The sequence below is a fragment of the Oncorhynchus kisutch genome, linkage group LG27, assembly GCF_002021735.2.
Source record: "Oncorhynchus kisutch isolate 150728-3 linkage group LG27, Okis_V2, whole genome shotgun sequence".
In the NCBI taxonomy this organism is placed as follows: domain Eukaryota; kingdom Metazoa; phylum Chordata; class Actinopteri; order Salmoniformes; family Salmonidae; genus Oncorhynchus; species Oncorhynchus kisutch.
In genome coordinates this window covers 20651509-20663742 of record NC_034200.2, presented here as the reverse complement: position 1 = coordinate 20663742, position 12234 = coordinate 20651509, and the positions used below count along the sequence as shown (strand labels likewise).

The window sequence follows — 12234 nt, the reverse complement described above, 5'->3', positions numbered from 1 at the left end:
TAGGTATGTACGGCAGGACCAAATCAGAGAGATAGGTAGGAGCAAGCCCATGTAATGCTTTGTAGGTTAGCAGTAAAACCTTGAAATCAGCCCTTGCTTTGACAGGAAGCCAGTGTAGAGAGGCTAGCACTGGAGTAATATGATCTAATTTTTTGGTTCTAGTCAGGATTCTAGCAGCCGTATTTAGCACTAACTGAAGTTTATTTAGTGCTTTATCCGGGTAGCCGGAAAGTAGAGCATTACAGTAGTCTAACCTAGAAGTGACAAAAGCATGGATTAATTTTTCTGCATCATTTTTGGACAGAAAGTTTCTGATTTTTGCAATGTTACGTAGATGGAAAAAAGCAGTCCTTGAAATGGTCTTGATATGTTCTTCAAAAGAGAGATCAGGGTCCAGAGTAACGCCGAGGTCCTTCACAGTTTTATTTGAGACGACTGTACAACCATTAAGATTAATTGTCAGATTCAACAGAAGATCTCTTTGTTTCTTGGGACCTAGAACAAGCATCTCTGTTTTGTCCGAGTTTAAAAGTAGAAAGTTGCTCTTGCATCTACTTCCGTTATCTTCCTTCATCCAAGGACAGCGACATTGATCTATCTCCATTTCTAGGTAGTCTATTTTCTTATTCACGATCGCCTGATCTATTCTACTGACCCGGTTGGACATGAGGGTCACCAGGAGGGATTAGCCAATGAAGTTGAAAGTCCCACCCAGTTGACTACATTAAAATGGTGCGGCCTTCTGGCCACTAGGGGGTCTCTATGGTCCCGTGTCCGTATAGCCTTTCTCACAGAATAAGAAAGTGGGTTGGGTTTGTAGGCTTCTGTTGTGAATGCTAGTTTCAGTTAGCTAACTAGATAGTCAGCAAAGAAGCTAGCCAAGGCGGCTTAACTTTATTATTTTACAATGTTTCAGCTTCACTTTGCACGTGGATTACGTACTGGTATTTCGCAAACGTTTAGTATCCAATTTGCTGCCCTCCGACGTGGGAGGCCTGCTTCTCACGCGTGTAGAAGGCGGCCATTGAAGACCCAAGAGCAATTGTATCACACTGCCAAAAGGTCGTTTCTCAATGATGCGTCTAACAAGGTATTTGGCTTTATTCCTTTCTCTCTCAAATGTATCAGCTACTTCAATTCAATGAATATATGTCCTATCAGCCATTTTTTCCATATGAAATGATATCATGTTCGCTAGCTGACTAGCTAGTTATTGGCTCTGCGTTCGATAATTTATCAATTACAGCTCTTATGTCTGACTTCATGCTCTGCAGATTAGCCTGGTTGTACAGGCCAGTGCGTTAACTTTTAAAGTGCGTTAGGTATTAAATTAAAATCTACAACTTCTGTGCATGATTGAATGATGCAATATTATAACAATTTCTTCAAGACCTCATTCTAAAAGGTCATTCTTGAATGGAGGTTATTTTAAATGGATACATTCTATGTTATAAATTGTAGCAGACATTGAATGGAAATAAATACTTTACCATTTGTGTCCATCTCTGCCCAGGTACAGTTAGCCTCTATACAGCGGATGGACCGCAACTTGTCTACATCCTCCACCTGCCACTCTGAAGAGGGGAAGCTGATCTATTCAGGGAGCCTCGGCAACGCTGTTCGAGGTATTACTTTATTATCATCTCATTATTACTATCATCAACATCAGTGATATCACTGCATAACTAAACATAAATTGCACCTTTTTAATAATACTGTATTTTCTGTCTGTTTGTTGCAGGTGTGAAGATGTTCTCCTACACCAGTAGCGGGGCCAGCCTTTGTGTGATGCCATACATCCTTCTGAAGACGGGCATCGGTGTTCAGAGTCTGGTGCTGAAAGGTGCCTTCTGCGGTGTCATCGGTTTCTTTACATTCCTGACTCCCATCCTCCTCCACATCATCACCAAAGGCTATGTGGTCCGCCTGTACCACAACCAGGACACTGACACATACACAGCTGTCACTTACAATGTCCTCCTGATGGAGAAAAAGACTGTGTTCCGTCAGAGTGAGGTCAAGATACCGAGTGTCAGCAAAATGTTAACCACATTCTATGCCGACAAGAAGTCTATGCTTGTGAACCCGATGCTGTTCCCACTTCCTCATGACTATAACCACCTCATGGGTTACGATAAGCCCTTTTCATTTGATACGGAAGACTTGGATGATAATCCAAATAAAAGTTAATCGATTTCTACAGATAATTGCAGTCTAAACTGCTGAATGGTGTGTGTGTGTGTGTGTGTGTGTGTGTCTACGAATAACTTAAAGTGTAGTCGCAATAGAATGTTAAAGAGAATCATTGAAATGTTGGTGACTAGGAAGAGGTCATGTACAGATGTAGAGGAGTATTATGGGAATAAAAAAATGGATAATGTCATTGCTGGAAAAGTACATTTTGCCTGACATGACTGTTTTGATTTTTTTTTGTGTTTTTCTGCTTCAAACAATGCCTCTCTTCAGAAAAAAACTGCCAGTTTTCTGATGGAAAAATGACAAGTTCCTACTTATGTTTTGGGCACTGTCTAGCAGTTTGTATATTGCATGAAAACAGGAGACTGGCAGTTAAACCATTGAGTATCTTTCAATTTCAGTTGCAATAATTACCATGATGTTTCAAATCCTGGGTATTGTTTTAATTTTTTGGGCTGCTTATGGACAGAGATTGCTTTGCTTTTCAGAACGTATTGAAGCCTGGTATACTTGGCATGGTAGGACAGCACTTTCCATATACTTATCTAGTGTGACCAAATAGAGAATGTACAACATTTTATAACATTTAGATAAATCTAGTAAGGTAATACCAGAACTACTAGGTGTCTGGAAGTTGTTTGCTATATTTAATCTGACACTTTTACCAGGGGCAATGTATACATTTTCTGACAATGTCACTCTGCAACAATGGAGTGACAGTATTTGCAGTTACCTACTCAGTGATTTCATGTGAGAATTTAAGTTGATTTATTTTTCAATATACATTGTAAACACTTTCTAGTCTTGTTGCATTCATGACAGTTCAAACAGCCTTGGGCCTAACCCATAGCTAACACACTATCCTTTAGTTTAACTTCCAGTTGAGCCACATTGGTTTCTGGGTGTGTGTCTGGTATAAGAATTGGAAGTACATAGAATTTTCTGAGACAGATTACTTTTGCCGGAATCTGAAAATATGTAACATTCTCAAAGGAGGTATGTATCAGAAAACTAACATTTATATCGATCCTCTAGTCCAGCTTTTAGAAATTGTAAGCTGTTTAATTTAACTTCTGGTGGTTGCGTGTGAGATACTCCACACCTCTTTGCGGAATCCCTACATGATACCGTTCCCTTTTATCTCAGGGCCCATGGTGGGTTCCCAAAAGTGAGTACTGTTCTTACTGTGGAAAACCACATTCTATGTATTGTATTTAAAAAAATACAGTCGGGTCCAAAATTATTGGCACCCTTGATAACTCAAAGGCTGCAGGTAGCCTAGTGGTTAGAGTGTTGGACTACTAACCGGATGTTTCCAAGATCAAATCCCTGAGCTGACTAGGTTTAAATCTGTTGTTCTGCCCCTGAATACGGCAGTTAACCCACTGTTCTTAGGTTGTCATTGAAACAATTTTTTTGTTCTTAACTGACTTGCCTAGTTAAATAAATACATTTAAAAAATTAAATATAGATGAGGAAAAAAGACTATAAAATATGACAAATACTGAGCAATATTTTATGCAACAAACAAAAAAAGTACAATTATATTATTTTATACTAATACAATTGCTCAGAGAAAGAGAAATATTAGTTTTTTCCCAAAAATATAGGGGTCAAAATGATTGGCACCTCTGTTTTCAATATCATCTTCTGAGGATAACCGCACTGAGCCTTTTTCTAAAATATTTTATGAGATTGGACAACACATTGGGAGTGACCTTAGACCATTCCTTCAAACATTATTTTTTCCAGATCCTTGATATCCTTCGCCTGTTCAATTCAAACCATAGGTTTTCAATGGGGTTCAAGTCCCGAGACAGATGGCCATTGCAAAATGTTGATTTGTGATTTGTGGTCAATTAACCATTTCTTTGTGAATGTTGATGTGTGCTTGTGGTTATTAACTTGCTGGAAGATCCACTTGTGGCCAAGTTTCAGACTCCTAGCAGAGGCAACCAGGTTTTTGGTAAAAATATTCTGGTACTGGGTAAAGTTAGTGACGCTGTTGACTAGTGATGCACCGATATGACATTTTTGGCAGATACCGATATCTGATATTTTCCTTGCCGAAAAAAACAATACCCATATTTAAAATGTAGTGGCCTTTTAAGCATTCTAGTACAGTTAAATAGTTAACACACACACACACATGGACGCAGCGGTCTAAAGCACTGCATCTCAGTGCAAGAAGCAGCATTACAGTCCCTAGTTCGAAGCCAGGATGTATCACATCCGGCCGTGATTGGGAGTCCCATAGGAACACCATGTGTAACTCTCTGTTGTTGTCTGTGTCACACTGCTTTGCTTTATCTTGGCCAGGTAGCAGTTGCAAATGAGAACTTGTTCTCAACTAGCCTACCTGGTTAAATAAATGTTAAATGAAAAATAGGGAGGCGCACAATTGGCCAAGCGACGTCTGGGTTTGGCCAGGGTAGGCCCCCATTGTAAATAAGAATTTGTTCTTAACTGACTTGCCTAGTTAAATAAAGGTTACACACACACGTCACACTGACCAAAAAGTTATTTTGTAAAACATAATCAAAACCAATTTCTTTCATTTACTTGCTTTGCTATTTCGTTGTTCATTTGTTCAGTCGTTTCAGTCTCAACCAGGATTTCATCATACATGTAAAGCAGTGAAGTTTCAGCCCTCTCTGTCCGTGGCCTCTCTTCCTCGGTGCGCACTGTCACTGTGTCTGTTTCCATATTAACCAGCTGTGTATGCAACATTTCACGTAAACCCTGTTTCTTCTCTGCATCAAAGTAGCGGTCCTTGTACCTAGCATCGAGCATGGTGTCGACCCAGTAAAGAGAGAATGCCACCGAATCGCTTGTTCACGGCCTGTGTCGGCAGTTTTGTTGAGCAGGTGTTTCAATGCCATGACAGATGGTATCATGTCTGCTGCAGACGCAGTTGATGAGCTTATTTCTCCAGTCAGTTGTTTGAATGGAGATAGGTGTGTGTTCATGTTTCCAAGTTTCAAACATGTTTCAAATGCCATTGAAATGGCAGCAGCGGTATGAGAACCAGCACATTGATGAGCATGAAATACAATTTTCCTCAGTACGAAATCCTCAAAGACCCACTCTGCTGTCAGACTCAGCATGCTCATGGGGCTGAATTAGATGGTCCAAATGTCAGTCATGAAGCTAATAGCGGTGACGCTATCTCTGTGTAACTCCGGTAGGGCAACATCTGAAAAATAGCGCACTTGGTAGGGTGCTCCGGTGCTCGACCAGTCGGCGAAAACCAACATCAACCATGACAGAGAATGGTTGATTGTCAAGGGCAATGAATTCCATAATCTTGGCGTTAATGGATTTCGCCATTGAGTTGTCTCGCTGAAATGTTACTTACTCTTTCAAATGACTGCTCAACTTGTTGACTGCTCGATCCACACTGCAGACATTGTGGGCTAGGCTAGGAATGCTGTGTTACACGTGTAGCAACATTTTACATGGTGTCATTACATCATGTACCTACGTTATAAAGGTATGCACTTCAGCTTTGACATCAAATCAAATCAAAGTTGATTTTTTCCTGGATGGCAGGCAGCTTAGCCCCAGTGATGAACTGGGCCGTACGCACTACCCTCTGTAGTGCCTTGCGTTCCGAGGCTGAGCAGTTGCTGTACCAGACAGTGATACAACCATGCTCTCGGTGTTGCAGCTGTAGAACCTTTTGAGGATCTGAGGACCCATGCCAAATCTTTTCCGTTTCCTGAGGGGGAATAGGATTTTTTGTGCCCTCTCTATGATTGTCTTGGTGTGTTTGGACCATTCTAGTTTGTTGGTGATGTGGACACCAAGGAACTTGAAGCTCTCAACCTGCTCCACTACAGCCCCGACGATGAGAATGGGAGCGTGCTCGGTCCTCCTTTTCCTGTAGTCCACAATCATCTCCTTAGTCTTGGTTACGTTGATAGAAAGGTTGTTATTCTGGCACCACCCGGCCAGGTCTCTGACGACCTCCCTATAGGCTGTCTCGTCGTTGTCGGTGATCAGGCCTACCACTGTTGTGTCATCTGCGAACTTAATGATGGTGTTGGCCACACAGTCGTGGGTGAACAGGGAGTACAGGAGGGGACTGAGAATGCACCCCTGAGGGACTCCAGTGTTGAGGATCAGCGTGGCAGATGTGTTGCTATCTACCCTCACCACCTGCGGGCGGCCTGTAGGGAAGTCCAGGATCCAGTTGCAGAGGGAGGGGTTTAGTCCCAGGATCCTTAGCTTAGTGATGAGCTTTGAGGGCACTATGGTGTTGAACGCTGAGCTTTAGTCAATGAATAGCATTCTCACGTAGGTGTTCCTTTTGTCCAGGTGGGAAAGGGCTATGTGGAGTGCAATAGAGATTGCATCATCTGTCGATCTGTTTGGGCGGTATGCAAATTGGTTTCTGGGATAATGGTGTTGATGTGAGCCATGACCAGCCTTTCAAAGCACTTCATGACTACAGCCATGAGTGCTACGGGTCTGTAGTCATTTAGGCAGGTTGCCTTAGTGTTCTTGGGCACAGGGATTATGGTGCTCTGCTTGAAACATGTTGAACATTTCAGTGAAGACCAGTTGGTCATCACATGCCAGTTGGTCAGCACATGCCCGGAGCACACGTCCTGGTAATCCATCCGCGGCCTTGTGAATGTTGACCTGTTTAAAGGCCTTACTCATGTTGGCTACAGAGAGCGTGATCACACAGTCGTCCGGAAAAGCTGATGCTCTCATGCATGCCTCAGTGTTGCTTCCCTCGAAGCGAGCATAGAAGGGATTTAGCTCGTCTGGTAGGCTTGTGTCACTGGGCAGCTCGCGGCTGTGCTTCCCTTTGTAGTCTGTAATAGTTTAGCCCTGCCACATAAGACGAGTGTCGGAACCGATTCAATCTTAGCCCTGTATTGGCGCTTTGCCTGTTTGATGGTTCACAAGGGCATAGCAGGATTTCTTATAAGCTTCCGGGTTAGAGTCCCGCACTTGAAAGCTGCAGCTCTACCCTTTAGCTCAGTGCGAATATTGCCTGTAATCCATGGCTTCTGGTTGGGGTATGTACGTACAGTCACTGTGGGGACGTCCTCGATGCACTTATTGATAAAGCCAGTGACAGATGTGGTGCACTCCTCAATGCAATTGTAAGAATCCCGCAACATGTTCCAGTTTGTGACAGCAAAACAGTCCTGTAGTTTAGCATCTGCTTCATCTGACCACTTTTTATAGACCGAGTCACTGGTGCTTCCTGATTTCATTTTTGCTTGAAAGCAGGAATCAGGAGGATAGAATTGTGGTCAGATTTACCAAATGGAGGGTGAGGGAGGGCTTTGTACGCCTCTCTGTGTGTGGAGTACAGGTGATCTATAATTTTTTCCCTCTGGTTGCATATTTAACATGCTGATAGAAATGAGGTAAAACTGATTTAAGTCTCCCTGCATTAAAGTCCCCAGGCACTAGGAGCGCCACCCCTGGCTGAGTGGTTTCCTGTTTGCTTATTTCCTAATACAGCTGAGCACGGTCTTAGTGCCATTGACCGTCTGTGGTGGTTAATAAACAGCCACGAAAAGTATAGATGAAAATTCTCTTGGCAAATAGTGGGGTCTACAGTTTATCATAAGATACTCTGCTTCAGGCGAGCAAAATCTAGAGAATTCCTTAGATTTCATGTGCCAGCTGTTGTTTACAAATATGCACAGACCACCCCCCCTCGTCTTACTAGAGTGTGCTGTTCTATCTAGCCGGTGCAGCGTATATCTTGCTAGCTGAATAGCCATGTCATCATTCAGCCACGATTCCGTGAAACATAAGATGTTACAGTTTTTGATGTCCCGTTGGTAGGATATTTATGATCGAACCTCGTCTAATTTATTGTCCAATGATTATATGTTGGCGAGTAATATTGACAGTAATGGCAGCATTCCCACTCGCCTTCTCCGGATCCTTCTGAGGCACCCCGCTGTAACGGTCGTCGTATGAAGGAGAAGAGGAGGACCAAGGTGCAGCGTGGTAAATGTCCATATTTATTAAAATGAACACGGGAATAACAAAAATAACAAAGAGAAACAACTGAAAACAGTTCTCGCTGGTGCAGACACACAACAGAAAACAATCACCCACAAAACACAATAGAAAACAGGCTACCTAAATATGGTTCTCAATCAGGGACAACGATTGACAGCTGCCTCTGATTGAGAACCATACCAGGCCAAACACAGAAATAGCAAATCATAGAAAAACTAACATAGACAAACCACCGAACTCACGCCCTGACAATACTAAAACAAAGACATAATAAAAGACCTAAGGTCAGAACGTGACACCCGCTCTGTGTACTCTGTACCTGTGTCTCTTTCTCTTGCAAATAACGGGGATGTCGGCCTTGTCGGGTGTTCGCAGTATATCCTGTGCTTCCTGCTTGTTGAACAAAAAAATCTTAGTCTAATCCGAGGTGAGTGATCGCTGTCCTGATATCCAGAAGTTCTTTTTTGCCGTAAGATATGGTGGCAGAAACAATATTTACATAATAAGTTACGGTTTTGCACATCAGCGTTAAACTAGACATAGGGTCGATGTTGGCATTTTTAGCTAATATCTTCAGATTCCCAATATATTCACCGATATATCGTGCATCCCTACCGTTGACCTTTAACAAGGGTCCCAGGACCAGTGGAAGCAAAGTAGCCCTATAACATTAAAGACCCATAATCATATTTTACAGTAGGTATTGGGTTATTTTCTGCGTATGCATCTTTCTTTCGACGCAAAACCCACCACTGTGTTTTCAAGTCATCTGATGATAGCACTGGTTTTAATCCAAGTGCAAATACCATTTAGCATACTACAGGTGTTTGCATTTGTTGGATGATATGAAAATAGAGCTCTTTGGCCATGCACACCAGTGGTGTGTTTTGGCTCAAAACATAGATGCATATGCAGAAAATAACCCCATAAAATATCATAATTAAATAGAAATGTGCATACAATATAGATCAGTATTTGTGTTATTTATTTTATACAGTATTTTTTTTCCATCTTTGTCAAGGGTGCCAATCATTCTTTACCTGATTGTACATATTTTCTCAGACACAAATAGCTTTGCCTCCATGGTTAGTCACCCTCCCACGGTACACCTCCCTGTGAAGGGTTTCTGCGACATGTCATTAATAAGGATCTGAGTCATTAATGTGTTGTCCCATTATCATGCCTCATTACAGGGGAATTATGAGGTCTTCTTCGAACTGTGGAATTTAGACAACACCCGATCTGTGAAAAACTTGAAAGTCAACATCACAGCTGAAGTGAAATAAGGGGGATGCATGTTAGTGGACATTCTCATCATTTTGTTAGAGTAGTGTAAAATAGGTATAGTTAAGTTTGCATTCAGCTAAGCTTTTTAAATACTACTTCATTACGATGTATGCTATTCCTGATCAGACATAACTAAGACAAAGTAACTCAAGCGTTCAAAGGTTCTAATTTGGCAAATCCAACCTAACATGCCAACAAACGTCATATACTGTACTTGTGTCAGAATATTAAGTCACAAATGTTTGTGATGACTAAATCCACTAGGGTGCACTGTAAGTCCAGTAAAAGGAGTGAAAATAGAAACAAGCCAGTGTGGTGTCCCATACTCATGAAACAAATAACAAAATATCTTATAGGACTATGTAGCTATGGAATTAGTCATTCAGGAAATGTCATCTTGTTATTTTTATTTTTTTTACTGTTTGGACAAATCGTGGACATACGGTGCCTTCAGAAAGTATTCATACCCCCTTTTCTCACCCATCTACACACAATACCCCATAACGACAAAGTGAAAACATGTTTTTAGACATTTTTGCAAATGTATTGAAAATTAAATACAGAAATGTCTAATTTACATAAGTATTGCCGACCCTGAGTCAATACATGTTAGAATCACCTTTGGCAGCGATTACAGCTGTGAGTCTTTCTGGGTAAGCTTTGCACACCTGGATTGTACAATATTTGCACATTATTCTTAAAAAATTTCTTCGAGCTCTGTCAAGTTGGTTGTTGATTTGCTAAACAGACATTTTCAAGTCTTGACATAAATTTTCAAACTGATTTAAGTCAAAATTGTAACTAAGCTACTCAGGAACATTCAATGTTGTCTTAGTAAGCAACTCCAGTATATAGTTGGACTTGTGTTTTAGGTTATTCTCATGCTGAAAGGTGAATTCATCTCCCAGTGTCTGGTGGAAAGCAGACTGAACCAGGTTTCCCTCTAGGATTTTGCCTGTGCTTTGCGCCATTTCGTATCTTTTTTTATCCTGAAAAACTCCCCAATCCTTAAAGATTATAAGCATACCCATAACATGATGCAGCCACCACTATGCTTGAAAGTCACCATTGGCCTCATGTTGAAATCCCTGAGCGGTTTTCTTCCTCTCTGAAAACTGAGTTAGGAAGGACACCTGTATCTTTGTAGTGGCTGGGTGTATTGATTCACCATCCAAAGTGTAATTAATAACTTTACCATGCTTAAAGTAATATTCTATGTCTGCTTTTTAAAATGTTCTCCCATCTACCAATAGGTGCCCTTTGGAAAACCTCCCTGGTCTTTGTGGTTGAATCTGTGTTTGAAATTCACTGCTCAACTGAGGGACCTTACAGATAATTGTATGTGTGGGGTACAGAGAGTAGGTAGCCATTAACAAATATGTGGAAAAAGTCAAGGGATGTGAATACTTTCTGAATGCACTGTATTTCCAGCCTGTGAGGATCAGCCAGAAAGGAAAGCCTGAGACACTACCTCCTCCCTAACTCCCCACCCAAGCCTGCCAGCTGAACATTTTGGTCCTCCGCTGTGACTCATGGGGATGCACATTATCAGCTGCTGAGTATTGTCATTCATTGAGGAACTGACCTGATACAGATCTGATTTCTGAATGCACTGCTCTAACCAAACATGAAAGGATGGAACAATATTCAGATATAAAAAACTCCAGGACACAATACTGTCTAGGACCTTTTTGATATAATTGTAATGATCAGATAAATTGGCTGTGTATATGTTACTGCAAATGTTTGGTATGTTGTGTGTGATTGCTAGGGAACATTACCACAAATGTTTGGGTCATTGATTTAATTCAACAATGTTTTTGAGATCTGATTTAACATATCTCTGCTCTTTTCATATGACATGATTTGAATTAAGTAGTAGCTGCAGCTCCTTCCTCTTGTTAGTAACAATGATCATATTCAGCCTGTGTTTATTTAATTACAATGCTAGAGCCCTTGCCTGTCAGGTGAAACCATATGTAACTGAATGACGTACTTGGTTGTGGGAATCCAACAAGGTGGTCTATATATAATTGGGCCTTGGCTGTGAGGAACTTGACAGTCTAGCTGGGTTTGAAGTGGCAGCAAACAGCCCGCAAGCAGCCGTTGGGTGGGTGCAATGTTGCGCTTCTGACGGGGAAGAGCAGGTGCCACTGGGCGGACGGGACGACCTCAGAGCGCTGACCCCCTCAATTTAGCTCTATTACACCTGTAATGCATGTATTACAGGTGTAACGGCTGCCCTTTTGACCAGGGCATAGTAGATGCAACTTTTTCCGAGTGTGGAACACCTTCAACTAATGAATACATGTGAAATGTGTGTGTTGATATTGATTTATTGACTTTTAATATGATTTTAAGGTATATATTAACTTGAAATATGAGTGTGTGTATAGTTGGAGATGATTGGGATTTGACACTGTCTCCCATTCACATGCCAGCAATATACCTGTAACCAACACTGTTTATCCTTGTCTCTTCCGACAAAAATATATCTGAAATTGCGCACGGCTTATACATTTACGACTATACATTACGAGACCTCAGTCGAGACCAAATATCTGATGAGCGCAGTACCATAGAGTAGATTCATTAAGAGATTGTTGATTGGGAGTGCATTGGGGAGAAATATAACACCCGCATAGGATTTATTGTCTGAAACAGGTCTCCTTCCAACAACAAAGTGTAAGTGCAATACGTAATTCTGTTTCTGGCGTAAGTTAATTGATGCAATGCCAGAATCAGCTAGAA

At 41.4% G+C, this 12234-nt stretch overlaps 1 protein-coding gene across 1 annotated transcript; it reads left to right on the top strand.

Moving 5' to 3' along the window:
• The first annotated feature begins 756 nt into the window (after positions 1-756).
• On the top strand, positions 757-2991 carry tmem70 (transmembrane protein 70). The gene is made up of 3 exons (XM_020463487.2): positions 757-1090; positions 1514-1625; positions 1742-2991. Exons 1-3 carry the CDS (start codon positions 908-910, stop codon positions 2188-2190), a joined length of 744 nt encoding a protein of 247 aa, XP_020319076.1. The 5' UTR covers positions 757-907; the 3' UTR covers positions 2191-2991.
• Positions 2992-12234: the final 9243 nt, after the last annotated feature.